Raw genomic sequence first — 27,345 nt, forward strand, 5'->3', positions numbered from 1 at the left:
CTCATGTAATAAGTATCCACTCAAACAAAACAATAGGCTCTTGTTTTGTATGGATAAACAAGAAAAATTCCTTGTTTTGTTTTAGCTGACCCAAACAATCAAAAACAAACTAAATAATTGTTTTGTCTGTGCAATGCCCTGGAATGGGACTCATCGTGGCTTGTAATGTTCTCAATTTTTTAGAGCTTAATGTAATTTCCTTTATATATAGCGCAATACGAAGATATCCAGACGTAATCGAGAGCAAGTTCGGAGCAGTTTCTAATCATTCGGTTGACAAGGACGATGTTGATTGAACTTTAAAAAGGCCATGGTCTACCTTCAAATGGTACGCTCTTATACGATTGGTAACCCATACCATACATAGGTACCCAAGTAACAGCTACGAAAAAATTGCAAAATTAAGAGATGCATAAAGTTCAAACTCTCCAGTTTACTCTCAGTATAATGCTTATTTTCTAAAGTAAATTTGATTATCCCAATGACAGGTGATGTACTCACGATTTAAATTCACCCTCGCTCCATTTTACCAACTTCATGCAGGTGTTATCCCTTTTATAAATTGCCTACCCAGTTCACCACTTTCTTCCAACTTCTCTCTTCCAAATCTATTAAACATCAACCACTACCGCAGGTACCTAAAACTCATTGATGACAAAAACAGAGCATAGGCTATGAGCCTGTCGACCGGAAAGATCTTGATACAGATCTCAGAAGCAGTAAGGATGACGTTAATAAGGCCTATGTAAAGGCCCCACGTTTCGCGCGTGAGCCTGTCAGGCGTCAAAGCCGAAATGTGCCGTCGACTAGAGACGGATGGAGAAGACCAGACGCAGGTTCGATATCCGAGACGACTGCATGGGTGCGCTTCGCAGACCAGCGGTCCGAAAAAGGAAGGCTGGAGACATTGAAGAAATTAGGAGGCATCGAAACCAGTTGACAAGGCTGATAGGGTGATCCCCCCCGGTTTGTTTTTGCGGGAATCTCTCGGAGACGCTCGAGCGACTAGACTACTTTGCGGCCAGCAACTAGAGTTGGTTCCCATAGCCCTTGATGACAACTCGGAGGAATGGGCAATGGAAATGCCGAACCATAAAGGGGTCCGCATAACAACCAGCGTGTACACCCAAAGGAATGACTTGGTACACAGGCATTTAGCTGAGGTAGCCAAGGCAGTAAACCTTTTCTCCCTGGCTAAACAAAACGGTATTTCAAAGTCTTTAAACTGGATGAGGACACTTACGAACTACCAACTTACGAGGCATGGCTTGTCAATAAGTGTCACAAGGCGGAACTAAAGGCTAAGGAATAACGACGGTGTTACGCGAAGAGCTCTAACTACTCCCTTCCAAAGGATGCGGTATACATACATAGAGCTTCCTTCGTCTACAGCCAAAGGGCTAACTGCCAACGGGGCAGCCTCGTGCAAGTCGACTCCCCATCCGTCTGGGTTACTAGTTAACCCTGGCGAGACCTCTGGCTACTAGCTCTCACAGAGGAGGCTTCTGACAATAAGAACGGCAGGGTGACCCGACTTCGACAACCGCAAAGGACGAGAAAGGGAAAACGAAGAGATATAGTATGAGCAAAAGGGTGGAGGATTCTCCGTCGCCAGTACCAGAGCAGGGGAGACAGAGCGACGATGATGGTGATGCTGGAGATGATGGATATAACGAAGATGATGACGGTGATTACATCACTGTCCCCGAGTCGATGTTCTACCATAGAGTCTGGTCTATTGGAAAACTAGTGGTTGGGGGTTTAGCAGACCTCGCGAATAGATTCAGCACCAGGCAGGAGGCTTATGGTATGTATAAATTTCTGTATGAATGGGCAACGATGGTTTAAGGCATGGGCCAACTTTTGTTAATGAGAATTGGTATCCGAGGTTTAGGTTCTTCTTAGAATGGACTGAGATATTGGATTAGGGAATAGCAGGGAGTTTAGATTCAACTCCTATCAGGCCTGTCGGTGCCTTTCTTTTATTCCCCCTATCTTTGCAGAAGATATGTTACATAATAGGTGGAACTGGTAGGAGTTTAGGGTGAAGTTTGTGTATCAAAAGTGATTGTTTCTCTGTCACTTGAACCTACTAGGCAGTGAAGAACGGTCTTTCGAAATATTTTCTTTCCAAAAAGAATCTTAGAGCCATAGCTCATTACAGGTATGTGTGAGATATCAGCTATGACTTGTAGACGTGAACTGAGCTTGATCTTGGATATAATATTTAGGCCTGAAGGCAGATGGTATAATAGACTTACGCCTGGCTCTTGATATCGAATTTTATCTCAGTACATCTGAGTGTAGGTATCTTGCTTTTGATGTAACGAGCAACGGAACTCCGAGGTGCTCTTTAGGAAAGATAATTAGCTTAGGTAATATACAATGTGGATATACGTTATCACGTGATTCTAATCTGCACCGCCCCATGTGTCACTTGGACCTCCCTGCGCTAGCCTGAATCACTGATGCGCTAAAGTGGCTGCTGTCGGGGCTCTTTACACGGGGCAGTCAATGGTGATTCAATCCATTTCCAAGCCCTGATAACAGATAGGAGTAGCTACCAGTGAATGTACCTAGGTACCTTCCATTGCAGTTTCAAGGTTATCATAGCACCAGCCCGACCGCTTGCTTTAAAGTACAGAGGTAGGCACGGTACTTAATTCCCCCCATTCACAACTCCACCACTTAGGTATATTCGATCGCCTGCATCTCTGCATCTACAAGACAAACCCAAAATCTTTCCAGACAACCGAAACCGTGACAACGAGGAAGCCCTGAGAGGATCTCGTTGAACTTCCGCCGACCTTCAGTCATTGTGACAACAGCGCCGCCCTCAACCTTTGTGGTTGCCTTGCATACAAACCTTACGCCGCCTACCATCTAACACCGTTTTCTCTTCTGTCACGCCTCTACGAATTTCATAAGACTACATCTCAACTACAAACCTCATCGCCCAACATGGCCAACGACGAATACGATGTAAGCCCTACCCCTCGGACCATAGAATTGTTTCTGGTGCATTTAACTGACTGCTGATTATCGTAGTTTCTCTTCAAAGGTACTCCCGCCACTCGCTAGCTACCTAAGCTTCGAAACACAATTACTGACGATATGGAATTGCAGTGGTGTTGATTGGAGACTCGGGCGTTGGAAAGTCCAACCTTCTCAGTCGATTCACCCGGAACGAGTTCAACCTAGACTCTAAGTCGACGATTGGTGTCGAATTCGCGACCAGGTCCATCCAGGTCGATTCCAAGACCATCAAAGCGCAAATTTGGGATACTGCAGGTCAGGAAAGATATCGCGCCATCACCTCTGCGTACTACCGAGGGGCTGTCGGTGCGCTACTCGTCTACGACATCAGTAAACACCAGACCTACGAGAACGTCACAAGATGGCTTAAGGAGCTCCGGGACCACGCCGATGCCAACATCGTCATTATGTTGGTCGGAAACAAGAGCGATTTACGGCATCTGCGAGCTGTTCCCACAGAGGAGGCCAAATCCTTTGCGAGTACGTGCTATGTACAATCCATGAAGACATTCCAGGTTGCTAACAAAGGACCCTTTAGGCGAAAACCACCTCTCTTTCATAGAAACTTCAGCTCTCGATGCCAGCAACGTCGAGCTTGCCTTCCAGAATATCCTTACCGGTACGTGTCCATTTGACAATACTAAGCTTACTCAAGCGCTACTCAAGGCAGCCAAATTCTAACCCCGCCCTTTCATCTAGAAATCTACCGCATCGTTTCGAGCAAGGCCCTAGATAGCGGCGAGGGTTCCCAAGCCCCAATGGCAGGCACCAACATTTCGTTGAGCAAGTCCCCCGACGATGCCGCGAAGCAGGGTGGAAAGTGCTGTTAGTTCAACGCATGCGTTGCGGGATGATGAGACGGTTATACGGCTGGTATGATGTTACGTATATGGCGTCACATAATGTCCGGAACGAACACTCTGCGGAAGAGTGATGCGTCATGGGGTTCGGAATATTGACCTTGCACGGGACATGGCTCTCTTCCTTTTTATTTCTCTGCGTTTCATTGATGTTTGTGGCCTTTCTCTGAAATCTGACAGCTGGAGGCTACTGGCATATCTAATCTAACAACACCCGACGTAGTTGCTGAATGCTATCTTTTTTTTGCCTGCATATGCCGCTGAGGTCACTGTGATCTCTAGATTTGGTAATAATCAACGTGGCTCGTTCTACCGACAGTTACGCCTAGAATCAATCACATGTGTTGAGATTATAGTCGTAAGTAAGCGGTCTTCTGCCTCCTTTTACGCAGTGAGTGGCCGTTTACTCGAAGCGGATTCATCGTGTCTTACATCAGATCCTTCCAGGCGATCGGTTGGCACCTTGGCGACCTTCAATGGATACCGACATATTAAAGTACATACCTACGTAGACACCACGATTCACGAAGTACATCTGTGCATTGTACCTTCATAAATTGCATAAGAACCTTGAAATGCTGGATACAGGGATTTAGATGCTTAAGGTACCCAGTTATTTGTTTAAACTTTTGCCTGAGCCCCACCAACGATAATATCCATTATCGATAAGCTTGTCAGAGAAAAAGTTCACTTTGCGACCTCAATCGCAATCTTGAATTGCTTCAATTAATTTTCTGGACCTTGAGTACTATCGACACACAATGGCTGCCGTGTACAAGTCCCTATCAAAGGGGTCTAACGGCCAGAAGGCCGAGGCACCTGCTAATGGCGTCCGAAAGAATAAGCAAAGAGTCTTGATATTGTCGTCTAGAGGCGTAACCTACAGGTATTATCGAATTCGCCAACCCGAGAAGACCTGCGCATAGTATCTAACAATCATTGCCTATAGACATAGACATTTGCTCAATGACCTTGCGGCGATGCTTCCCCATGGCCGGAAGGACGCGAAGTTCGACTCGAAATCGAAGCTTTTCCAACTCAACGAGCTCGCCGAGCTTTACAACTGCAACAATGTCCTGTTCTTCGAGGCGCGTAAGGGTCAGGACTTATACGTCTGGCTCGGCAAGGTTCCCAATGGACCGACGGTTAAGATGCACCTACAGAACTTACACACAATGGAAGGTTAGTTCGCCTATCCATCATCCGATTTTGCTCGGGTTGGTGAGGGCGCAGTTGGGGCGATTACTGACTTTTTCTCAGAATTACACTTCACGGGCAATTGCCTGAAAGGATCAAGACCTATTCTGTCCTTCGATGCCGCGTTCGACCAGGAGCCCTATTTGCAAGTCATCAAGGAACTTTTCCTCCATACCTTCGGTGTACCTCAAGGCGCAAGGAAGTCCAAACCCTTCATAGATCACGTCATGGGATTCACCTTCGCGGATGGGAAGATATGGGTACGGTGTTATCAGATCAATGAGTCGGAGCCCTCCAAGGCGAAGGGCGAGGGTAATGAAGCGGAGGTTGAATCGAAGTCCAAGGGCCGCAACAAGGAACTCGACATTAGCCTGGTTGAGATCGGACCGCGATTCGTTCTAACGCCTATCGTCATACAAGAAGGATCTTTTGGCGGACCGATCATTTACGAGAATAAGGAATTCGTCTCACCGAACCAGGTCAGAGCTGATTTACGGAGGAGAACGGCTACGAAGCATAATGCCCGAGCCGAGCAATACGCGGAGAGGCTCGCGAAGGTTGGCGATCTGGGCTTACGGACGACTGGTGGGAAACGGGCGCCGGTAGATGCGCTGGACACGAAAGAGCTGTTCGCTTGAGTAGTATCTCCCGCTATCTAGATTGGCGTTCTGGCGTTTTCGATGACACCCAGGTATTTGTAAAGTTCTCCAGCAGAGGTACTATCCATACATTGAGTTACACTTCACAATTGATTCATGACCAACATGTGCTTATATATATATTCGTAGTCCATATGACTGTTATGCACATAGGTATGTGATATTGCAGTATAATTACGGTATAACGGGTCATTATACATACATGTACATGTATCTTCGACCTTGATATGAATTCCAGGTAGCTACCTAGCTTTGAATTGAAGTAAGATTGATCCTCCTAGAATTTTTATAGTTCAATTGATTGAAGCAAAACCATGCACTGCTTCATGTTTGATAAAGTGAGCATGTGTGTATATAGTGCTTAGGTACTACATCCTTAGTACATACATATATAGGTATACGTGCATAATTATGTACTTACAAAGTCCACACTCCGGTCCAGATAGGGTATCTGCAGTTGGCGCTAGGTGCGATATTAATCCGAAATTAACGTCCAAGCTCCGAGGTCCCCTGAGTAGAAGGGGTACGTATCGTACAAGACGCCTAACTCGACGCGCCTCGAAACTTACTTCTTTTCTTTTTGGTCAAGCGACAACATGACACTACTTTATGGCGAGTCCGCCTCTATGGCGAGTAAACTCCAGCAGCATGCAATACGGCTGCGAATATCCTTTACCCAGTATAGCCCCAAAGGAGGGGTTGTCGCAGATTGAGTCCAGTAACTCTCTGCCCCTGGGTCGACTAAGGGGTGTTAGTCGGTGGTAGACACGGAGTCCCATCGACATTTCAGTATCAGGTTGGCTGAAAAGCCATATGAACTCAACCTCTGGGTGTGAGAAGTGAACAACATATAGTTCAAGGAAGTCAATTGAGACACGTGCTATAACATCACGCGTGAACTACATGGGTAGTTCTTTTCTTACCAAGCAGAGCAAAGCTTCTAAGATCGACGGACGCGTTGTCTTTGCTGGTGGTTACAATTCAACAAGAGGGGGTTATTTCGATTAGCGGCTACTCAAAGAAGCATCTTGCCAACAACTTGGTTCAGGGTAAGGTATACTCATAATCTACATTTATGTACATCAACTAATCTATGACCATCAAAGGTTGTTAACATCCGAAGCTGGTGTCTTATCTAGTTGCTTAGGCAAGGAGATAAATTCTACCACAGCTCATTCCAAGTGAGCTGGCCGGATACCTATCAGGAATAAATAGTCGTCCCTTTAAGAAGACTCCTCGCCAGACTTAGGATCGTGAGCTTCTTAGGGGACCTGGGATTTCCTTAGAACTCTGTGAAGCCATCGTTGAACTCCGCTGTGCCGTCAACTTCTAACTCAAACATCGCATATCATCACTCCCCTCGTCTGCTTATTGTATTTGATCTTGGGGCTTGCAAACTTTTGCATACCTAAACTTTTCCACTTCCCTCTCTCTCAAAAAAAAAACATCTCTTCACCTACTCCTTCTCACCCACATCCTCTCAACCTTTCCCCTCGTACGCTACCCACATCGCTCTTTTCTCTGCTTTGCCTGTGAAAAGCAACCCCAGAGCTCATTCTTTTTGATCCCTACAATCTTCATCAAGCTTGGTTTCATATCAGCAAATTCTTCAGTTGTGGCAGTATCTCCAAGGTTCCTTGGCGGTTTCCGATAATAGTACCCGCCATCGCGAGCCTGCAACACTCGATACTCGTCACTGACCTAGGCCCGCTGATTCTTCGAAGCAAGCCATCCATCGCTGGAGACTCCTTTACAAGTTTGTTGAAGATAAACTGTTGTGTTCGTCAACAGTAACCCACCACTCGCCTCAATTTCTGCAAAGGCCCCTCGACTGGCCTGAAGATTTACTCTACCGTAATCCGACCCTATTCACTGCTCCATACCCCTTGAAGCTAACCGTCAGTCCTTACTCGGACAGTTATTAAGTATATGTGAAGTCGTTACGCATTATATTTTTGTTCACCATGTCTTCCGCCAATGCCTCGTCTGCCGTCGCAGACGAAGCTTACATTCTGAACATACCCCTCGATGTCCTTCTCAAGATCATGGAGCAAATGGCACCCACTGATCTTTCGAACTTTGCTCTCTCATGCAAGACAATCTATGCGACTTTTGAGAAACACAAGCACGTTCTCATGGTAAACGTTCTCCGAGGTTTGCCCGAGTTCGACACTATGCTCTATCTCTTCACTGCTCATCAGGAGGAACTACATCCTGATCGTATGCTCCGCCCGCGTATCATTGATTACGAGGCTGGATCAGGTATGGTGAACTTGATGCACGCGGACGTCGATCCGAACTCAACTGTTGTTCCGTGCTCTACCACCGGGGCTCGTTACCTCATGCCCGGCGAAGTTCCGAAGTTCACTTTCAAGCTCCCAGATGTCATGGCATTGTGGAACATGGCGAGAGTGATTGACTGGTGGGTCGAGCTGTACCCTCGACTCCGCTGGCGAGAGGCTCATCTGAACCGCCGTTGCTTGCGAGGTAGCGAGGAAGTCCGACTGAGAAAGGCAGTTGCGCATTGGTGGCTGTATGCCCATTACCACCATGGATTCACGTACAACTATCGCAATTACCAGCAGCCCAAGCGATGGTCGGACGACACGAGACTTCAGCAGATTCGAACCATGTCTACTGATGAGATCTGCGAGTTGAGAGACTTTTGGGATGTGGTAAAATCCACAGTGAGCATGGATCTCTGCTCGTCTCCCGAACGTGTTTGTGTGTGTAAGGTACGTCTCATTCCTAAAGCCTAACAAAACTTCGAAATCGTTTACTAATTGATTTGTAGGGTACCAATGGAGTGGAACTTGTCCCTTGGGGAGAGCATGAACCTCGACACCAGAAGATTGTCGACACCTACTCGAAGTTGGGTCCGGAGCAACTCAAGTACTACCTGATCTACTATTCGAACTGGAAGAGGGCTGAAACCGCCAGCACAATATCTCGTTGTTCGCGTGAGTTCAATCGTGACACCGAGACCTTGTCCGTGTCCATCCAGAAGGTGATCGGTGAGCGTACCGCCATCTACGGAATCGACGACCTGCGAGACACGCCAGATTTCGGAATTCTGGATGGGTCCGGAATGGATCCTCTACGCGCTTACCTCTGGAAGGATGACGCCTGGTCAAACGGAAAGGTGCCTCTAACCCAAATCCAGATCGATGCTTTTCCACGCGACCCGTCTGCATTAGTCGCACGAGGAGACGACGGCACCGACGCGTGCTGTCCGTACTAGTATCGCGGTAAGCCTCATCGTTGCGTGCGGTGTCACAAGAAGGTCATCATGTCTCGAGGTGCGCGTGTCCCTTGTCGGATCTATCATCCGAGCTCTCCCTTCGCTCGTTCTTAAGTCACCATCAGACACCAGCTATCGAACTATTCGACGAATAGGTTCGAACTAGTAGTGGTGTAAGAGCTCATTGGCATATTCGCAAAATCAGTTGGGCGGCCCTAAGTTTTCCTCGTTTGGGATCGCTACGATGCATCAACAAGAGCACAAAACATCCACGTTTACTTCTCTCCGTTCAAGATCTTTGCCCCGAAGATTTTCAGTCGTCGAACCAGAGTTGCAAAAACATTGTTTGGGGTCTATACCGAGGGTTTGCTAGTTATGGCACGGAGAACGACTGCATCCATGCTGGTGTCTTTTACCCTCGGTATATCGTTTGTTTCCTACGGAATTCATGAAGGCTTTTCTTTGGGCCTACTTTCTTTTTCTTTTTCTTTTTTTTCTTTTCTGAGTCGAGGCTGGCGTGGCAAGGTCTGGAGACAATCGACCCTTGGGAGGTATATATATATACTTGGCTGGATGACAACGGCACCCGCGTTGTCTATAACCTTCTCCAGCTCTCTCCCAAGCATCTCCTTAGGAACCGTCACAATTTGCAGTCCAGTTTTTTCATTGTCATAACTTTCCTTAGCATGCCACTTGGGGTATGCTGAGGCTAGGTAGTTAGGTACACTTCACTTCCTTAATAATCGATTTCCACTTCCCCCAATAATGCAAATTACCTACTTACGTATAATGCATGATCGTGATATATGTTGCTAGTTCTATCCACTACTTCTGGATGTTCTCTTTTACGGTAGCTACCATTGGTTTACATGGGTTTACATAATGAAATTGTCCACATCCACGATTTGGTACGAGCAATTACTAAATGTAATTTTGCGTTGGATACCTATGTATCCTACAAATTTTTAAGATTGTAATAAACGATATAAATATAGACTCTTAACTTAGGATTAAATTTCGAACTTGTATCCTATATTTGTAGCGTAGTACCTACCTAAATTCCCGACGTAGGTACATGTAGGTAACCCCTAGAAACGTCTGTTTTGATAGGACGGGGTTATCCGGGTCCGATACGCCGCGCCCCCAGCGTCAACTTAAACTCGCTAAAAAGAATACTTACTGACCTAGGCAAGTTTACATAACATCCATCCACCCATACCTACAGCAGAAGCGCTCGTTATTTACTACGCGCCGCACTAGATGCGCTTCTGTCTCCCGAACGGTTATTAGATATTACTTACGATTCTTGAAGAGGAATCTTAATTACTAGTATTGCTTATCAGCCCGCTTGAGAAACGGACCATCTTCACTCCTCGAACCGGGGGGCTGGGTTCGCGTGATCGTTGAGCCACCAAGTTATTACTTGTAAGTATGCCGGTCTGCTATCGCCATTTCTGGTCCTTTCCTCCCATTCTAGAAAAACTAGAAACAAATTAAAAACAGCATAAATATCATGCATTGAGACCCGACGACGCTTGATAAATTAACAATCCACTCCTTGAGTCTATCACGGTTGCTGTCAAGTTTATCAAGCTAGTCGACTCAAGTCGTTGTTCTATATGAGCCTGAGGACGAGAGCATATAGTTAATGCCATAGGCTTACCCTTTTTATAAGTGTGGCTAACATCGACTTTACCCTTGCCAACTTGCTTTTTTCATAGCTGTATATGTACCTTGCTTTCTGGTTAACAAACTACTAGATCATCCCACCATCAACGTCTTCTTCCCCTGAGATCTCACTAACGGCATCTCACAAGAAGCTGTGGGTATGCGAATCGTCCACATTTTCAAGGCAGTTAGATCGCCGCGTGCTCACTGGGCCTAAGCTAGACTGCATCAATTAGCGAATGCGCTGTTCACAGCTCAACGCTGGCCAGTGTCAAAGGTGCTACAGGTGAAAAATCCAGCGATCAGCCAGTACAGAGTAAAGGTGTTTTCGATCTCTAGCACCCGTCCAACTTAGAAGAAAGGGGGCCTCAAATTCGACCATCACCTGAACATCATGGAGGGCGAGGACCAAGCTATGACGGACGCGCCTAATGGCCTCGATGAGTCCCACGCTGTTCCCGTCCCTGAACAAGAAGCCGCCGATACGTCAGTTAGCAATGGCATGAATGTCGATACGAATGAGAGCGATAGTTCTGAAGGGTCTATTGATACTGAAGATCTAATCAGATCTATGCGGCGACGGGGATTATTACCTACCGGCTGCTGTTACGATGACAGGATGAAGCTTCACGCGAACGCAGACTTTGGTCCCTCGCCCCACCACCCGGAAGACCCTAGACGGATTGAAGAAATCATGAAGATTTTCAAGAAAGGCGGTCTCGTTTTTACGGGCCCTGACTCTAAGCTTCTTGATATCCTTAAAGACAACCCCACGAAGTACATGTGGAGGATCCCAGCTCGCCCGGCAACGAAACAGGAGATCTGCACGGTACATACCCCAAGACATTATGATTGGGTCCAGAATCTGTCGGAGATGTCCACTAGAGACCTACGGGTCCTTAGCCACAGTCTGGACCAAGGTAGAGCCTCTCTTTATGTAGGTGGTATGTCATACGAGGCTGCATTGCTTGCAGCGGGAGGTGCCGTCGAAACATGCAAAAATGTCGCCGCCGGCAAGGTCAAGAATGCTTTTGCCATTATCCGGCCACCTGGACATCACGCAGAATTCGATACGCCTATGGGATTCTGTTTATTCAACAACGTCCCTATCGGTGCCAAGGTCTGCCAGAACGAATACCCGGATACTTGTCGCAAGATTCTCATCCTAGATTGGGATGTTCATCATGGGAACGGCGTGCAGAACATGTTTTACGAGGATCCAAATATCCTCTACATATCTCTTCACGTGTATGCCAACGGCGATTTCTACCCAGGAAAACCAGACAACCCTATGATTCCAGATGGGGACATAGACAAAGTTGGCGAAGGTCCCGGCCGGGGAAAGAACGTAAATATTGCCTGGCCATCTCAGGGTATGGGAGATGGCGAGTATCTGGCGGCTTTTCAGAAGATTGTCATGCCAATTGCTCACGAGTTTAACCCAGACATGGTTATCATCTCTGCTGGTTTCGATGCGGCTGATGGTGATGAGTTAGGCGGATGTTTCGTCACGCCCCCTTGCTACGCTCATATGACACACATGTTAATGTCCTTGGCCGGCGGAAAGGTAGCCGTCTGCCTTGAGGGAGGCTATAACTTGAAAGCGATTTCTCACTCGGCTCTAGCCGTTGCCCGCACACTGATGGGAGAGCCGCCGCCTAAAATGGACATACCTCCTATTAATAGGGAGGCTGCGAAGCTACTGGTTAAGGTCCAGGCAGCTCAAGCCCCTTACTGGGAATGTATGAGGCCGGGCATAATTGACGTCAGGGAATTAGGTGACAAGGCGTCTCGTCTGCATGATGTCATCCGCGGATACCAACGACAAGTACTATCCGAGAAGTATTCTATGATTCCCCTCTTCATCCAACGAGAGGTCCTCTATAAATCATTTGAGAATCAAGTTCTCGTCACACCGGGGCTAGAAGCAAAGACAAGAGTTATTTTCATTATTCATGATCCGTAAGCATGACCTATAGGGCTCCTGTTGTTTCTCTACTAACAGATTAACAAGTCCCGAACTAAAGGTGATGCCTGATCTTGTGGACAATACAGTTGATCCTCACAACGGTTTCATAGTGAGCAATTCCAGGCTATTTTATGAAGACAAGTACTGATCAGTAACAGATGGATGGCGTCCTATCCTACATTGACTGGGCACATAAGAACCACTTCGGTATCGTTGATGTTAATATCCCGCATTATATAACTCACACCGAGGACTTGGATGCGTATACCCCTCGTGCAGATGAAAAGACGTTGCAACGGCAGATCCAGGAGCTAGTATGCTATATCTGGGACAACTACCTCCAGCTCTACGATTGGGATCAACTGTTCTTAGTAGGCGTGGGCAATGCATACTTGGGGGTCAAGGTCCTCTTGACGAATCGAGGTATGTATATCTCATAACGTATTATGCGAGCTACAGTACTAATATGGCGACAGATTGCAAGGATCGAATCACAGGCGTCATCAACTTCGTAACAGGAAACCTGCGGCCAGTCAAGTCTGAGACGGATACGGAGTTATCGAGTTGGTATAAGCAAAACTCCCTCGTATACGTGACTAACGACCATGCTTGCTGGGGGGACGCTGATCTAGCGAAGAAAGTACTGAAGAAGCGGTTTGGAGGCGTGCAAAGGAGCCCTCAAGTCGGGCTAAACCGTATGATGGAAGCACACGCAACGGAGGTGTATCAATTCATTCGTGATAAAGTTGAGCAAGCTCAAAGCGGCAATACCACAGAGGAAGAGAAATGAGCTTGAAGAAGATGTCAGTTTCTAAGGATATTAGAGCAAACGGTTGTATATACCAGAAGTGTAAGCCTAAGGTTGGTATAGGGGCATATATCTGCCTCGAAGAGGGAGTGTATGCGCTTCGATGCCTCGACGGCTTGGCTTTTCGACGCATCAATGTATCGCTGTGTCGAAGAATCGGGCAACGATGCCGGAGGTCTCTCTTCTGAAGCCCCATCTCATATTTGACGCTTGACCGTAACGAGTTTGAGTCTTAATCTTCATGAAATCGTCTTCCTATCTCATGCGTAAACTATATAATCTCACTCTGGGTGATGAACTAGTTTCTTCTTCTCTTTTCTTTTTACAAGAAATGTAAACAAACTTTCCTTCATCACATTCATTCGCAAATCTTTCGCATTTCTTGCATTTCTTCCACCACACACTTCCTTCATTCACTCATTCACAACCACGTCTTTACTTACCTACACACATCCCTATTTTTAGGGGTGAATTAACTAGACCCTAAATACGCTAACGCACACGCTAATCACGCGCTAAGACACACGCTAGCACTAGCGCTAGCGCTAAGGCTAAGGCTCAGCGGGAGCGGTGATAGGCGCATCATACTTCCGTTATCGCGGGCATATCACTGGGCAAGATGTTCTTAAACCGGGGCAGCGGTTCTTATCGGAACCAGCCTGCGCGTCCAGAGTATGTATCGAACTACAGGAAATGGCATCCTCGCGATATCACTCCTCAATCTGAATCTGAATCTGAACTTTCTCAATCTCAATCTCCATCACCTCGAACTTCTCCATCCCTTTCTCCTCGAGCTTCTCAACCAACTTCTGTCACTACTCAATCACTCACAGAAGTAAGCCTCGAGACCGAGTCTCCTAGCCCTTCGGAGACAGAGGTGAAGCTTGAGAATTCTCCTAACTCCGATCTACAAATCATTCCTCTCTCTGACGCTGCTCCGGAAAATACAACCGAACGCGAAGAAAATCCAGAGTCAGGACCAGGTGAAATCCTACAGCCCCCCAACCGTTTCCGTCCCTTTTTCCTTGGACAAGCTCGCGAAGATCGTATCGAACTCGTATTACGACCTCGTCACAATCGCGCCTTCGACTACCTAGAGCACGATTTTAACTACCGCCATTTCAGAGCTGGTGACACTGACAGTGGCTACACAATGGATCGCGATGCGCGAAGTAGAAGGTAAGTATCCTGCTTCATCCCACCCCAGCGCTTCTATGATGATTGCGAGGACATGGCAACTGGTAGCTTTTTGGCGCCAATTCCATCCTATCCTCACGTCTAAGAAGCTGCGAAATCCAATCCGAGTAAACAAAAATTAACCAATTTTTTTTATTAGGTACGATGACGGTGAAGTCACTAGGTATGGCGCGGGGGAGTCGTATCGGCCCTTCAACTCGAATCGCTCTCCACGACGGGCTAGAAGCCCTCCTCGAGGACGCTCTCCGCCGATCCTAGACAGCGATCGCTACGTTCCTGGCCGATCTCCTCGACGCCGTTCACGTAGCACGGACCGGTACCGCCGAGATCCTTCCAGAGACAGACGAGACGTTAGAGACGCCAGAGACTTGGGAGGTGACAGCTGGAGACGACGCGATAGGAGCCGTAGTCTTCGTAGAAGCCCTCCCCGACGCTCGTCGCCTCGACGCAGCCCACCTCGACGTAGCAGCCCACGCCGATTTTCTCCAAGACGGGATGATAGAGATCGAATGCGATCTCCTCGAAGGGACTATGGCACAAGGTTCAACCAACCATTTCAGCTTAACAACCCTTACGACCCTTACAACCCTTACAATCCTTACGACCCTTCCTACTCTGCCAACCCTATGAACCCCGTCAATCCTGATTACACCAATCCTAATTACATTCCCCTAACCAATTCTCCGTACAGACGCAGAACAAGATCTCCATACGAGAGAGATCGCGGTCGAGACCGATCCCCCCGTCGTTCACCCCCTCCTATTCAGCGAGCTAGCACGTACCGAACTCGCTCTCGTAGCGCCGACCGTCGAGATGATCGTTTTGGTTCGTATAGTAGACGTCCTTCTTTACCTCGTGACTCGGCTATTTCTTCGGCGATTCCGTCTCGAGACACATCCCGTCGATCTTCACCTCATCCTCTCCCACTTCGTCGCGACGATCGCTCACATCCAGAGTCACCTCTGCCCTCGCGACCTTTGTCTCGATCCTCTCATGGAGTCCCGACCAGAGACAGAAGCCCTCAGGGTACGCCGAAGGAGCAACAGGCTCCCTTGCGATCTCCTCCTCGCGGCCCCGCCGCTCTTCGAGCACCGCCGACCGGACCGAGAGACAATCGCACGTTCGGAAGCCAATCTGGTGGAGTGATAGGACCACCTCCCAGACCGTCTTCAATCGTCCCTTCAGCATCCGGTCGGCCCGACATCAGTCCTGGTGGTCCGCCTTCAGGTCCCCGAGGATATGTCCCATCTCGCGGAGGAGGTTATGGTCGCGGTGGTCGAGGAGGACCTAGCTGGGGTAGCACGATCCAGAGCCGTAACCTGCCACCTACTACAGGTCCCGCTTCGGCATCAGCAACGTCAGGCTCGAGCACTATACCCACAGGCCCTCGCGCGGGCTCCGTGTCGCAGTCAGTCCCTTCGACTCCGGTTAACCAATCGAAGCCGTTTAACCCTCCTAAGGGCCCGGCCGCCGAGAGCAACCGACCCAGCCTAGCGCAGCAGCTTTTGTCGACGGTTTCACCCATCGTACCGGGTGGCAAGATGGACACGCAGCATCTCGCAATGTCCCTAGGTGTGCTTCCTGAGCTCGTGCCCCACACGTTGGCGCTCAAGGAGGAAGAAGAAAAGCTGCGAGCGGAGAAGTACGTGAAAGAGGAAAAGCTCCGCAAGAATCTGGCCCTTTGGGAAAAGTACGAGCGTGAAGCTAAGGTCCTCGATCTCCGACTCGAGCTCAGCGAGAATATGGTGAAGAAGTTTGCGGGAGAGGGTACCGGTGGTGCCTTCTAAGGTATACGTTTACCTTACCTATTATTAAGTGAAGAGAGAGAGGGTGAGAGGGAGGGTTGGAGGGAAAATGCGGGCGTGCCCGCCTTATAATTGTATCAAGGACCTAAAGAAGTCCTGGTGGAGGGTTTTAACCCGAGGGAGTTGCGGAAAGGTGAAGGTTATTGGCCATCAGAGTTCTATTGACTGATCCCTTTGGGTGTGGTGAGTGCGGTGGCATTAGCACTCTTCGCAGAGGAAGGGATCTTGTCCCAGTCTTACGTCCACGAAAAGTTGGAATTCCCTAGCATTGCATCGGCGGCATAGTACGTACGGAAGGTTGTTGTTCTCTGGCAACAACAGGCACAGGAAAGCACGGAGTTTTTGGCATTGGCATTTTGTTGTCCTTGCCCAACGTTGGTTCGGTTTGGTTTGGTGCGGGCGATCGTCTCTCACGACGGATCTATTAACTCTTGTACCACCATCACCACTACTACCACCACCACTTTTGGCCTTTTGGCCGTGTCGGAAATTATTCCCCCCAAAAAGAAAGTCACTGCACCCTTCTTCTGCCCTACGGGTGGAAAAAAAGATGATCACATCAACTTTGCATCATACGCCTCGTTGCTGTACCTAGAGGCTTGATCCCCCTATACCCCACTGCCCCCTATTCCACATCACCCATGATACCTGATAAATCGAAGAAATGAGAATTTCGGTTTACCCCAACTGACTGACTGTTTCTTCGCTCGCGTGAATGAATTGGTGATTAATTAATATAGGAGAATTAATTTCTCTCTATATGTAGATGCCGCTTGTTGTATTGGAGGATTTGAATAATGTACATTGTAGGATAACTAGACGAGGTGAGTTATTATTGTACATCGATATCTCGCATAACTCGAGTATCAGAGTGAAAGCAGGTAAGTTTTCATAGAGCGGAGCTATATACAATGCCTAGTCTACGTTCTCAACCTCGATACCTTCTTCCCCTTTCGCCTAGCCTTTATTCTCACCCTCCTCTTTACCCTCATCACCCTTCCCCTCTTCTTCCCAAGCGGCCCAAACGCCCCAAAAGAACCCCTATCCCACGACCCCGCCAACCCCAAAATCTCGCGATCCGCCTTGCGATAGCGAACCTCGTACTCGATCCACTCATCAAGACCAGGGATCTGGATCCCCAGGGTCGGCAACGCAAGGAGCTTCATCTTCGAACTATCGGGTACGCGCGGGTGTTCGCTTTGATCTCTCCTCTCCCCCTCCTGCGCGACGCCACGGTCGGCGCCGCGCCCGTCGTCGCCCGCCCCGCCGCCCTTGACGTACTCCCACGCGATCGGGTCCGGGTACCCGCGGCGAGGGGCGACGTCGCGCATCGGCCGCGACAGGTCCAGGTCCTCTTCTAGGTAGAGGCCGGGGAGCGTGTACCGAACTTTGCCCGGGGCGTAGCGCTTTAGGCGGGCGTCGAGGAGGGCGCGCGTGGTTGGGGAGAGTAAGGCGCGGAATGGTTTTGAGTGCGCGGCGAGGAAGGGCTGCACGATTACTCGGTACGGAAACCGGTGCTCTGCGTGGCACCAGTATCGCCCGTCCCAGAGCATCCACTGCGCGCGCGACGATTGGAGGAAGGTCGGCGTGTGGTTTATCATGGCCCAGTACGGCGTGCGGACGCGTGGCACGGGCTGCGTGGACGGGTAATGCGCGCGCGAGAGGTGCCAGGTCAGCTGCTGCATGTGTCGCTCATTGCTAGCGTTCGCGGCGGAGGCGGCGGCGGAGCTCCCCTGGGGGAACTCGGGCGTGATAGGAGCGAGGAGGACGCCGCATAAGCTGAAGGCTTTGGGCTCGCCCGCCTGCGCGGCGTTTCCCGGGTCGGCGAGAGATGGGAAAAGCCGCCAGACGTGGTTCTCGAGGGTTGGGATATGCGGCGCCTGCTTTTCCGGGCTCACGAGCATGAGGATCTTGCGCAGGACGATCGCGGCGATCTCTCTTCGTCGCGATAGGCGCGCTTTGCGGCGTAGCGGGGATCGCGAGTCCCGCCTCGTTATGGCGGATTCGTATTTCGGAAATTGGACTATCGCGGTCCCGGCGTGTAGTTCGAAGTCGTGGATGATGGTTTGGCGCAACAGCCTATCGGCCTCGGCCTCCAGCGCTTGAACCCTCCGCTCGCACCGCTTCGAAAGAGCCAAAATAGACGGCTTCTGGAGGGCCTTGGGGAGGGTGTAGCCCTTATATAGCTTTCTAACGGCGTTTCTCATCGTGAGGGTAGCGTCTTGGTTAGTAGAATCTTCCCACCACGGAACATTGTTCTCTAGACAAGTCGCGACGAGCCGGTCTTTGCTGAACTCCAGCAGGGGCCTGTACACCATAACACCGCCATCTTCGATGCGGATGTCGTTAGGTTCGATCGACGCGTATTGCGTTTTGTGATAAAAATCTTCCAGCTCGACCTCTACCTCAGACTCAGACTCAGCCTCAGCCTCGGGGTCCTGGTTATCCATAGAACGGAAGTCGGCTTTGATGGCCTCGCGCAAATGCTTGCGAACCTTGGCCGACGGCGTGTCCCTGTAGAAGGGCCACTCGCTCATCTGATCATCCACATAACCACTTTGATGGACACCAAACATGCCGTCGCATTCGGGGATATCGTGAGCTTTCTTCATGCCGCGCAGGCCGCGACTGCCGTGTCCCTGCAACAGGCGCATGAGGACGGTCTCGTATTGATCATCCTCGTGGTGCGCAAGGAAGAGGCTGGCGAGTTTACGATAACCGCACATATATCCGAGCCTCTCGTAGCGAAGCGCACGTGCGACACTCTCAAAATTAGGCAGTTCCTTGGGGTGGCTGTAATTGCCCAAAACCCTGGACCAGTTAATCTGGATCACATCCGCCAGGAATCCCATGTCTTGGAGAGTCTTGCACACGGCATTGGCTTCTTCGAAAGACCCCTCCCGGAGCCGGTGGTCGACGACCATGCCCCGGAACCCGCTCACCGGGTTATCGGAGACCTGGAATTTGGGGGCGAACTTACGGACCCTGGAACAGAGAGAGGCTAGGGCCATGGAATCGACCCCGCCGCTTATGGCTAAGGCTACTCATGGCATTAGAACAGAACTTATAAAGAGAGAGGTTTTACGGGAGACTACTCACCAACTCGCCTAGGCTGCGTGCTCCCCTGGTGGGTGAAGCGAGGGGGGCAGGTGGCGCGCACGGCGTCCACAAACTCGGACAGGCCAATTGGCCTGGCACCGGTATGTAGAACATGATGGAGCGTTCCCATTCCATTCTATGCTACTACAACTAATCCCCGACTACGAAGACCAAAGTTGTTACGCTCTTGGTAGAAACATAAAAAGAATCTATTATAGAATCCCCTGTTAGAGAAAAAGTTACTGAATAATTCTTATCGATAGAGCTATCGATAACCGCGAGTTCCCAAGACCGGGATGGGAAGGATCGAGGGGTCCTCCCGCTCCTAGCACCGGTTTTAGCTAGCTACGCCGTTAAAGTGATAATTTCCAAGGAATTATTTCTTAACAAACGAAATATATCCATAACTCACTCCCTCCTGTCCCTCCCAACATGACCTAGACCGATGGACCTTCCGTCTCGAGTCCGCTCCCGGCTACAGCCTTCCAGCTGATATCTCTACCTCACATCACACAATTGTAGAAATCAGGTAGAAAATTCAACCTCCTAACGACCATCTACCTCGCCACCAACAGCTCCTCGAAACCACCCAACAATCCCCCCTTCCGAAATCGCAACCGCCGCAATCCCACCACCAACCTTCCCAACCGCCCCATCGCAATCGCAATTCGCTCATCGCAACCGCAAATGACCCCCCAACCCCCGCAGCCGCCTTTCGCGACGGCGCTCCTCGCGGGCGGCATAGCCGGGACCACGGTCGACCTCTCCCTCTTCCCCCTCGACACGCTGAAGACGCGGCTACAATCGCACGCGGGCTTCTTCCCCTCCGGCGGCTTCCGCGGCATATACCGGGGCGTCGGGTCCGCGCTCGTCGGGTCCGCGCCCGGCGCCGCCTTCTTCTTCTGCACGTACGAGGGCGTCAAGGGTGTTCTCGCCTCGCGACGGTTGCGGAGAGAAGCTAGGGAGGAGGCTGCGAGGGGGAAGGCGGGTGGATTGAAACTGGATCCTATACACGGCGATGTTAGCGGGAACGGGATAATACGGGGACTAGGCAGCTGGGAAGCGCCGCTGGAACACATGCTCGCGGCGTCGCTAGGCGAGGTAGCCGCGTGCGCGGTGCGCGTGCCGACCGAGGTCGTCAAGCAGCGCGCGCAAGCGGGCCTGCACGGCGGGTCGAGCGCCGCCGCGCTCACGGCCATCCTGACGCAGTTCCCGTCCATCGGCCTCGCGGGCGTGTGGCGCGAGCTGTACCGCGGCTGGGGCATCACGGTCATGCGCGAGGTGCCCTTCACCGTGATCCAGTTCCCGCTGTGGGAGGCGCTGAAGGGGTGGGGGCGGCGGCGGAAGAACGGAGGTGTGACTAGCAGTAGTAGTGCTGGGAACGCGGTGGAGGTGAGCGCGGGCGAGAGCGCGTTGTATGGGAGTGTGTCGGGGGCTGTGGCGGCGGGGATTACGACGCCGCTTGATGTGCTGAAGACTAGGGTCATGCTGTCGAAGGAGCGCGAGAAGGTGTTTACCGTGTTGACGGATCTGCTGCGGAATCACGGCATACGGCCATTCTTCGCGGGAATCGGGCCGAGGGTTATGTGGATTAGTGCTGGCGGCGCGATATTCCTCGGGAGTTACCAATGGGCTGTCAACGCCTTGCAAGGCAACATCATATAAAACGCGCTCACGAGTGACGAAGTGAAGATCAAGACGAAGAAGAAAAATGTACGGGGTTCGAGGCTAAGGGATAGCCCTCGTTTTGTATAACTCGGGGTATATACTCGGAGCCATAATTTAACATGGCTGTTTGGGATGGGGAGAGAGATGAGGAGTATGTACAACAGACGATAGAATACCCCGATTTTTAGAATCACCAAGCATAGACAATTAATGGATGATACCCCTCCTCCTGATCATGCAATTCCAACTTCTATTACAACTATATCAAGTTACAGTCGCTATTGGCGGTATCGTCGTCTGCGCTCCAGGATCCGAAACTACGGGGTCTTCGAGAGTCGGCTGGGGGAGTTCCTTTGGAATTTCCTTCCGGCCGTTTGCTTTATAACACAAAACAACGTCACTGCCTCCTTTCCAGATATGGGCCCGTAAGGTCGCAAGACTCATGGTGTTTGGTAGTAGCTGAATTAGGATGTTAGCAGATTGATCATGTTTTGATTTACGGTAGTACATACCTGTTCGTTACAATACAGCTCTAAATACTCTTCAGGCTTGAGAGCTCCAGGCTCAGGCTCTTCGGGCTGTGGGTCGATCCTTTCGGCAACGTAGCCTAGGATTTTCTTCACTCTCAGCATTCTATTTGCGTTAAGACGATTGTTTCCATCGGCCGTCGCAATGCTAGGCAACGAATCCTTCCATGGATGTAGCACGAACGAGACCTTTACAGGATCTTTTTGTGGAATCGTATTCTATCAGAGTTAGCTACCATCCAGTATAGTTGAGGGATAGGAGACATACCGTGAGTAAGACTTCGCCCAACCACATGGGAGCTTTCTCCTCGATGATATCCGCGTCGACACCGACACTCATCACCGTACCCCGGTATAAGTTGGCACTACCACCGGATGTCTCTTCCTGGATAATAACCTTCGTACCGGGCGGGAGTTTCAACACTGGAGCATCAATAGGTAGAGCCGGTGTTATCTTAGTCTCGACTAAATTATCGGGATTTTCGAGTAATTGCTTCTCGTAATCATTGTGTACCTTTTGTATTACGCCGCGGAAATTATCGTCAATTTCCTTTTCGTGATTTGATGACGACTCTGACTTGTTCTCCTCCGGCTTCTCCTCTGCGGTACTAGGCTTCTCGATACTCGTGGAGGCCGACCTTCCAAGCTTTTTGGTACCGAAAGACATACCCATTCGGAATTTCTTCCCAAAAGGCGTACTCGGAGACTTAGCAGTGTCCTTGTCTTTATCCTTCGTTTCCACTGGGGATTTTGGGATCTCTTCTTTAGTAGCTGTCTGGTCTGCTCCCGCTGTAGTCGTAGCTGATTTCGGAGGCGGGTCTGCCGAACTAATGCCACCAGAGAAATAGTCTTCGCCAGATGATCGAGGCAGTTGTTGCGAAGGTCGCTTCTCTAGAGGGCTGTTAGTAGTAGCAGTTTTCTCGGGAACGCCCGGTAAATTAGGGGCTGGGGTAGCGACGCCTATTGCCAGTCCCGGAGTCATGGGGAAATTGGCACCATTGGCCCTCGGCGTTGCTACCGGAGAATCGCTAGATTCATATCCTTGAGCGTCGGGAGAAGGCATCATTATCGTGGTTGGTGGGTTGAGTCGGGTAGCAGCATGACGTCTCTCCACAGCCTCATTAAGTTTCAGTCTGTGGGCTTCATCCCGTTTAATTTCTTCGTCGATCAACTTAGCAAACAAATATCGAAGAATCCATCGGCCAAGGTTTACTATATTGCAATCAGATTTATTTCTTGTTGTAGGTATTTGATGGGTCATACTTCTCTGGTCTTCCCGAAATTCGACGGGTTCTGGCAAAATCAACTCGTCCGCGTACATCTCAGCGTCAAAGCAATTAAATGGTTCCAGCACAACAGTCAGGTTTCCAGAACTTGTGTCAATTGAACACCAAGGTGCAACAGCTTCCAAAGTGTTCACTTCAGGCTCAACGTCTTCAAGGTGCTTTTTTCCAAATCTCTGGATAACTTCGCACTACGCCAAATTAGCTAAGTCGTGTCCAGACATCTCACAAGGTAATACTTACTCTTATAAGGTCCCATAGCAATACATCACCCGCGGTATCCAGTGTCAGGACACGCCGTCGATCGTTGAGGAGTTTATGCTTAACCAACCCGTTCTGGCCTTCGATCGTCTCTTCCGGTAAGTGATGTATGGGCTCGATGACAGGAACTATAGGATCAACCATGAGTTCTGAGCCCTTCCTAGGCAGCGCGCCGGGAGTTAAATTGGATTCGGAAGAACCGTTAAGCTCGGGCGGGAACGCGGCGGTGTTCGATATCCGCAATATGGACTTTGCTGGGATTTCATTCTTCCCCGATCCTTCGACGGAAGCTGCAGATGGCTTTCTCGATCTCGAGACTGGACTACTCGCACGCAAATGTCTGAAGGCCTCCGGGAGTTGGGCGTCAGGACCGGTTTCGACGTTCGTCCACCTGTTGATAGAAGAGCTTGATGTGGCAGTCCATATGTAATCACCACAAGCCACTACCTTATTGACACCATCATGCTCCTGAGCCACGGCGACAGATAAGCCCTCGTCCATTTCCACTGTTCCCCGAGTGTCCGTCTTTACGATCAGGCCAGACCGATCGCTGCTGTAGAAGACGGCCAAGTCTGGGTCCTCAGAAAAGAGCGACCAGACACTGTCGTTATGCATGGTGAGCGTGTACATGCATCTTCCAGCGGTAACGCTCCACACTTTGACAGTCTGGTCGGAACTGGCCGTCATAACAGTATCGCCAGCCTCGTTCATCATTATCGCGCGGATATTGTCAGTATGACCGACCAGTTTGGTTATTCTCTTGCCCGACTTAGGATCCCATAACCGTACAATTGACTCCGGACCTCCACTTGCCAAGATGTTTCGGCCAACACTCATAGCGTATACCGAAGCTTTCTCGCTGACGTCCTCGCCTCGAACATCGATCTCTAGGGATTTCCCCTTGCCATTAAGGTCCCACAGGTATATCTTCCGATCCAGTCCACCTGAAGCGACCCAATCGGCAGAGTTCGGTGTCGCGACACACTTGACATAGTCGGCATGCTGGCCGATGGTATGGGGCTCGGTGTCCCCCAATTCGGGTCGCCATACTTTCACGGTCAAGTCGGAGGATGCAGAAACGAGAGCGGTATTATTAGCAGCGAGTACGATATCGTTGACCCAGTGGGTGTGGGCTTGTGTCGATGCGCGGAACTTGGTGGTCGGTCGGGGTTTTGCGCCTCGGCTAGCCACGCGTTCGGGATCGTGACTATTCAAATCGAGATTTAGGTCCCAGGCACATATGACACCATCTCTACCTCCAGAATAGCTGTGCGACAACGTCAGCGGTCGGAATGAGGGCGGGATGGATCCACATTATAGCCGTCGGGAACTTACAGAATAGCATTGTCTCGGTCGACGGCAAGGCCATTAACGCCGAGTCTATGGCCGCCGCACGACGAATGATCTAATTCAAGAACTAGAAAGCGACCGGATTGTTAGGATATCATTGAAGTATACATCGCATCATCACTCGTTGTGCCATATCACCCCAATTACCCCGACAATTCTTGGTGGATAAGTTGACATCCAACCAGCCAACCAATCTATCAACTAGGCGGGGGCGGGCGCGAAGATCGATGGATATAGGGGACTTTTCGGGGCTAGATAGGGGACTAGATTAAGTGAAACGGGATATTAATAGAAAATGGAAATGACGAACCATAGCTTATCCTTTGACGTGCCTTTTTGGCCATAGTAAGATCGAGAAATAGTCATGTGCGTAGACAGGCGTGTAGAAAAGATTGAGATTGTCTCGGTAGAATGCAACCTTGGAGAGTTCAGATGGACGCAATAGCAATCAATAGCAATCGCTGGAACAGTAGAGCTCCATGTGGGAAGCTACATGGAAAACGTGGGGAAAGCAGGATAATGCATGTATATAACACCCCTTAAACGGGAAAGAGGGAAAGACTTTAGCGAGATCCCGAGCTATCCCGATCCCAGGGGCTCGGTTCGTGGTCCATCCGATACCACCATAACCGCCTTATTAGAATAAGATTTCGCCTTACTAAAATATTACAGGTCATATTAAAGCAAACTGTAAATACCTACCTAGGTAAACATCTTCAAACATCAATCGGTATCCAATCCTGTTCGTATATCCTCACAAGCTCGAAGCATTTGGAAATGTTCAGGTCGGACTCTCAGGTCTCTGTGCTTCCAAATTGGAACAATCATGATATGAAATAGGCGGATGTGGGCGACGCCACCTACGTGTGCTTCAATCGACGCAATCAGAGGTTAGAAAACTTTCAAAGTCCGGAGAGCCTCGTGGTAAAAACGGCAAAGGTGTGTTCCCGCTTGAATAAGTTTGGTCGCCGCAAAGGTGATTCTAAACGAATTCCACCGTCAATCAGTTTGCTTCCTACTTCCCCTTTTAATGTGAGCTACTAATATGTGAACAAGTCTAAAGTGACTGGATAACACGGAGCCGTCAGGTTATCCATTGTAAGAAACTCGGAAATTTCAGTTACACACCGAAGACTTTTTTGAATCACAGATCTGTACTGATGTTTTCATTCAGTCATGAGTAAGCTTTGTATAGGAAAAGCTAAGCTATCTTCGAGAATTGGAAATTCCATCCCTTTCCCGCCGGATATCCATCCCTAAAGATCAAACGCCATCCTTTCCCTTATCTGGCCAGTGTCCTTTACAAATCTCCATGCGATATCCCAGATGTCAGGACTTCTAGCAGATATCCCTAAAGTTTCCAGTCCTGAGAAGAGAGTACCTTAGAGGGACGTTTTTCGAAATTGATCCAGCATGGCTAAGGAATCGCGTACGCGCTCGATTCCTTCTCCGCCTGGGGATGGGCTGGTAGCGGGTTGGCCTGTGTTTTTGTGTGAGTAGGAGCTCGATCGACTGCCCATCCGCCACCAAACCCTCTTACCTGAAGGCGCAGATGACTTCGGCTCCACAGGAGGGGTAGACGTGGTAGAAGTAGCGGTGGTAGAAGTGGTAGTAGTGGTGGTGTTGGTAGAGTTGGTGGTCGCCGCTGCCGCTTTTGCCATTCTCTCCTCTCTTGCACACACCGGGCACTTTGTGCTAAGGGGTCTCGTGGCCATCTTCGTCTTGCACTCCGGCGGTCCGGGAGGTAGTTGGAGGGTCTTGTCCGGGAGAAACTTCGTTCGCTTTAGGGAAAGGTCATCATCGGGTGCGCATTGTCTGACGATGCTGCAGGGGAACGTGTTCTGGTAGACACGGTGGTTGCACCTCTGGAAGGTGTTCCAAACTTCGACACACATGGTCTAGAGATGTAACGCGAGTGCGGGAGAGGTAATGAAGTAGTACGACGGATGATTGCTGAAATTGCTGTACAGTTGCGACGATGTAATCTGCGAACCCGAAAAATCAAACGAGATGCGTTTTATTTGGTTGACGAGGTCGAGAAAAAAAGGCATCAGTGGAATATTAGACATCCAGCTTGGCGAGTTGTTGACAACTAATGTCAAATAATGTTAGTTTGGTAAACGGTGGGTTTTGGAAAGAAAAACGAAACAATGAAGTCGGCGTGAAGATTAAGTATACTGGGCTTTGAGGTAAGTAGCCAGAGTCAGCTATTGCTAACATCGTCAGTGTCATTGTCAGTTACGCACCCCCATTATTCACACTTTTCAGCAAACGAAGTTTAGAGAATTCCCCAACCAAAACAAGAGGACCTCCTAGATTATTCAGATGGAATAAAATAGGTACCTTATGACCACTCTGAATTTTTGTACCACGACAATCTGTAGTAAAAGGGACGGAATCTATATTAATATGAATAGGGGTAATTTGGTACCTCGTGCTGTGGAACGTCCAGGGCATTACGTTCAACGGTCAAGTGCAAGGCTATTCTTTTCAACATTGCATGGCTTCCTTTGATACTAAGCTATGAACCGTCCCATTGACAAACAGGATACATGATTTGTTACATATGACAATAGCACCAAGACCGCCCATCTTGTGGCTGCTCATAACATGTTTGCTCTGCTATGAGCACAGTGTATCCCATATAGAATATGGATGGAACCAACCCTCATGGCTTAACTTCTTTTTGAAAAGAAAAATTCATCTGATATTTTGAG

At 49.6% G+C, this 27,345-nt stretch overlaps 10 protein-coding genes across 10 annotated transcripts; 7 read left to right on the forward strand and 3 right to left on the reverse strand.

The window, feature by feature from the left end:
- The first annotated feature begins 2,526 nt into the window (after nt 1-2,526).
- Nucleotides 2,527-4,149, forward strand: F4807DRAFT_421713 (ras family-domain-containing protein). The gene is made up of 5 exons (XM_047997606.1): nt 2,527-2,982; nt 3,049-3,061; nt 3,127-3,516; nt 3,575-3,655; nt 3,736-4,149. Exons 1-5 carry the CDS (start codon nt 2,962-2,964, stop codon nt 3,864-3,866), a joined length of 636 nt encoding a protein of 211 aa, XP_047855029.1. The 5' UTR covers nt 2,527-2,961; the 3' UTR covers nt 3,867-4,149.
- Nucleotides 4,150-4,559: 410 nt separating this feature from the next.
- F4807DRAFT_50671 (Brix-domain-containing protein) lies at nt 4,560-5,940 on the forward strand. The gene is made up of 3 exons (XM_048003122.1): nt 4,560-4,782; nt 4,846-5,078; nt 5,157-5,940. Exons 1-3 carry the CDS (start codon nt 4,658-4,660, stop codon nt 5,729-5,731), a joined length of 933 nt encoding a protein of 310 aa, XP_047855030.1. The 5' UTR covers nt 4,560-4,657; the 3' UTR covers nt 5,732-5,940.
- Nucleotides 5,941-7,127: 1,187 nt separating this feature from the next.
- On the forward strand, nt 7,128-9,181 carry F4807DRAFT_50709 (uncharacterized protein). Its single transcript, XM_048003124.1, has 2 exons — nt 7,128-8,487; nt 8,547-9,181. The coding sequence occupies exons 1-2, from the start codon at nt 7,717-7,719 to the stop codon at nt 8,991-8,993; spliced, it is 1,218 nt and encodes a 405-aa protein (XP_047855031.1). The 5' UTR covers nt 7,128-7,716; the 3' UTR covers nt 8,994-9,181.
- Nucleotides 9,158-9,743, forward strand: F4807DRAFT_50696 (uncharacterized protein). The gene has a single exon (XM_048003123.1). It carries the CDS (start codon nt 9,369-9,371, stop codon nt 9,666-9,668), a length of 300 nt encoding a protein of 99 aa, XP_047855032.1. The 5' UTR covers nt 9,158-9,368; the 3' UTR covers nt 9,669-9,743.
- A 1,114-nt stretch (nt 9,744-10,857) lies between these two features.
- On the forward strand, nt 10,858-13,894 carry F4807DRAFT_50720 (putative histone deacetylase A). Its single transcript, XM_048003125.1, has 4 exons — nt 10,858-12,623; nt 12,676-12,739; nt 12,789-13,053; nt 13,107-13,894. The coding sequence occupies exons 1-4, from the start codon at nt 11,056-11,058 to the stop codon at nt 13,418-13,420; spliced, it is 2,211 nt and encodes a 736-aa protein (XP_047855033.1). The 5' UTR covers nt 10,858-11,055; the 3' UTR covers nt 13,421-13,894.
- A 238-nt stretch (nt 13,895-14,132) lies between these two features.
- On the forward strand, nt 14,133-17,127 carry F4807DRAFT_421726 (uncharacterized protein). Its single transcript, XM_047997607.1, has 3 exons — nt 14,133-14,617; nt 14,775-15,176; nt 15,327-17,127. Exons 1-3 carry the CDS (start codon nt 14,592-14,594, stop codon nt 16,420-16,422), a joined length of 1,524 nt encoding a protein of 507 aa, XP_047855034.1. The 5' UTR covers nt 14,133-14,591; the 3' UTR covers nt 16,423-17,127.
- A 25-nt stretch (nt 17,128-17,152) lies between these two features.
- F4807DRAFT_50740 (adenine nucleotide alpha hydrolases-like protein) lies at nt 17,153-19,791 on the reverse strand. Its single transcript, XM_048003126.1, has 2 exons — nt 19,540-19,791; nt 17,153-19,480 (listed from the first exon to the last, which is right to left on the reverse strand). The coding sequence occupies exons 1-2, from the start codon at nt 19,667-19,669 to the stop codon at nt 17,361-17,363; spliced, it is 2,250 nt and encodes a 749-aa protein (XP_047855035.1). The 5' UTR covers nt 19,670-19,791; the 3' UTR covers nt 17,153-17,360.
- F4807DRAFT_50763 (mitochondrial carrier) lies at nt 19,557-21,338 on the forward strand. The gene is made up of 2 exons (XM_048003128.1): nt 19,557-19,640; nt 19,803-21,338. Exon 2 carries the CDS (start codon nt 20,227-20,229, stop codon nt 21,202-21,204), a length of 978 nt encoding a protein of 325 aa, XP_047855036.1. The 5' UTR covers nt 19,557-19,640; nt 19,803-20,226; the 3' UTR covers nt 21,205-21,338.
- On the reverse strand, nt 21,338-25,103 carry F4807DRAFT_50742 (WD40 repeat-like protein). The gene is made up of 7 exons (XM_048003127.1): nt 24,939-25,103; nt 24,614-24,695; nt 23,261-24,545; nt 22,998-23,208; nt 22,003-22,946; nt 21,720-21,953; nt 21,338-21,666 (listed from the first exon to the last, which is right to left on the reverse strand). Exons 1-7 carry the CDS (start codon nt 24,970-24,972, stop codon nt 21,472-21,474), a joined length of 2,985 nt encoding a protein of 994 aa, XP_047855037.1. The 5' UTR covers nt 24,973-25,103; the 3' UTR covers nt 21,338-21,471.
- A 636-nt stretch (nt 25,104-25,739) lies between these two features.
- Nucleotides 25,740-26,694, reverse strand: F4807DRAFT_50823 (uncharacterized protein). Its single transcript, XM_048003129.1, has one exon. It carries the CDS (start codon nt 26,521-26,523, stop codon nt 26,011-26,013), a length of 513 nt encoding a protein of 170 aa, XP_047855038.1. The 5' UTR covers nt 26,524-26,694; the 3' UTR covers nt 25,740-26,010.
- Nucleotides 26,695-27,345: the final 651 nt, after the last annotated feature.

Source organism: Annulohypoxylon truncatum (genome assembly GCF_022578515.1).
Source record: "Annulohypoxylon truncatum strain CBS 140777 unplaced genomic scaffold F4807scaffold_12, whole genome shotgun sequence".
Taxonomy (NCBI): Eukaryota; Fungi; Ascomycota; class Sordariomycetes; order Xylariales; family Hypoxylaceae; genus Annulohypoxylon; species Annulohypoxylon truncatum.

Bases quoted from the DNA above. Each gene is read 5' to 3' on its own strand.
- F4807DRAFT_421713 (XM_047997606.1), top strand. From the start codon at position 2,962: ATGGCCAACGACGAATACGAT. The intron at 3,517-3,574 runs GTACGTGCTATG...AGGACCCTTTAG, and splicing joins GGAGGCCAAATCCTTTGCGA to GCGAAAACCACCTCTCTTTC. The intron at 3,656-3,735 runs GTACGTGTCCAT...CCTTTCATCTAG, and splicing joins CTTCCAGAATATCCTTACCG to AAATCTACCGCATCGTTTCG.
- F4807DRAFT_50671 (XM_048003122.1), top strand. From the start codon at position 4,658: ATGGCTGCCGTGTACAAGTCCCTATCAAAGGGGTCTAACGGCCAGAAG. The intron at 4,783-4,845 runs GTATTATCGAAT...CATTGCCTATAG, and splicing joins TCTAGAGGCGTAACCTACAG to ACATAGACATTTGCTCAATG. The intron at 5,079-5,156 runs GTTAGTTCGCCT...ACTTTTTCTCAG, and splicing joins GAACTTACACACAATGGAAG to AATTACACTTCACGGGCAAT.
- F4807DRAFT_50709 (XM_048003124.1), top strand. From the start codon at position 7,717: ATGTCTTCCGCCAATGCCTCGTCTGCCGTCGCAGACGAAGCTTACATT. The intron at 8,488-8,546 runs GTACGTCTCATT...ATTGATTTGTAG, and splicing joins AACGTGTTTGTGTGTGTAAG to GGTACCAATGGAGTGGAACT.
- F4807DRAFT_50696 (XM_048003123.1), top strand. From the start codon at position 9,369: ATGGCACGGAGAACGACTGCATCCATGCTGGTGTCTTTTACCCTCGGT.
- F4807DRAFT_50720 (XM_048003125.1), top strand. From the start codon at position 11,056: ATGGAGGGCGAGGACCAAGCTATGACGGACGCGCCTAATGGCCTCGAT. The intron at 12,740-12,788 runs GTGAGCAATTCC...GATCAGTAACAG, and splicing joins ATCCTCACAACGGTTTCATA to ATGGATGGCGTCCTATCCTA. The intron at 13,054-13,106 runs GTATGTATATCT...ATATGGCGACAG, and splicing joins GGTCCTCTTGACGAATCGAG to ATTGCAAGGATCGAATCACA.
- F4807DRAFT_421726 (XM_047997607.1), top strand. From the start codon at position 14,592: ATGGATCGCGATGCGCGAAGTAGAAG. The intron at 14,618-14,774 runs GTAAGTATCCTG...TTTTTTTATTAG, and splicing joins CGCGATGCGCGAAGTAGAAG to GTACGATGACGGTGAAGTCA. The intron at 15,177-15,326 runs GTTCAACCAACC...TTCTCCGTACAG, and splicing joins CGAAGGGACTATGGCACAAG to ACGCAGAACAAGATCTCCAT.
- F4807DRAFT_50740 (XM_048003126.1), bottom strand. From the start codon at position 19,669: ATGGGAACGCTCCATCATGTTCTACATACCGGTGCCAGGCCAATTGGC. The intron at 19,481-19,539 runs GTGAGTAGTCTC...TGCCATGAGTAG, and splicing joins CACGCAGCCTAGGCGAGTTG to CCTTAGCCATAAGCGGCGGG.
- F4807DRAFT_50763 (XM_048003128.1), top strand. From the start codon at position 20,227: ATGACCCCCCAACCCCCGCAGCCGCCTTTCGCGACGGCGCTCCTCGCG.
- F4807DRAFT_50742 (XM_048003127.1), bottom strand. From the start codon at position 24,972: ATGGCCAAAAAGGCACGTCAAAGGATAAGCTATG. The intron at 24,696-24,938 runs GTTCGTCATTTC...GTCGCTTTCTAG, and splicing joins ACGTCAAAGGATAAGCTATG to TTCTTGAATTAGATCATTCG. The intron at 24,546-24,613 runs GTAAGTTCCCGA...GTTGTCGCACAG, and splicing joins GACCGAGACAATGCTATTCT to CTATTCTGGAGGTAGAGATG.
- F4807DRAFT_50823 (XM_048003129.1), bottom strand. From the start codon at position 26,523: ATGTGTGTCGAAGTTTGGAACACCTTCCAGAGGTGCAACCACCGTGTC.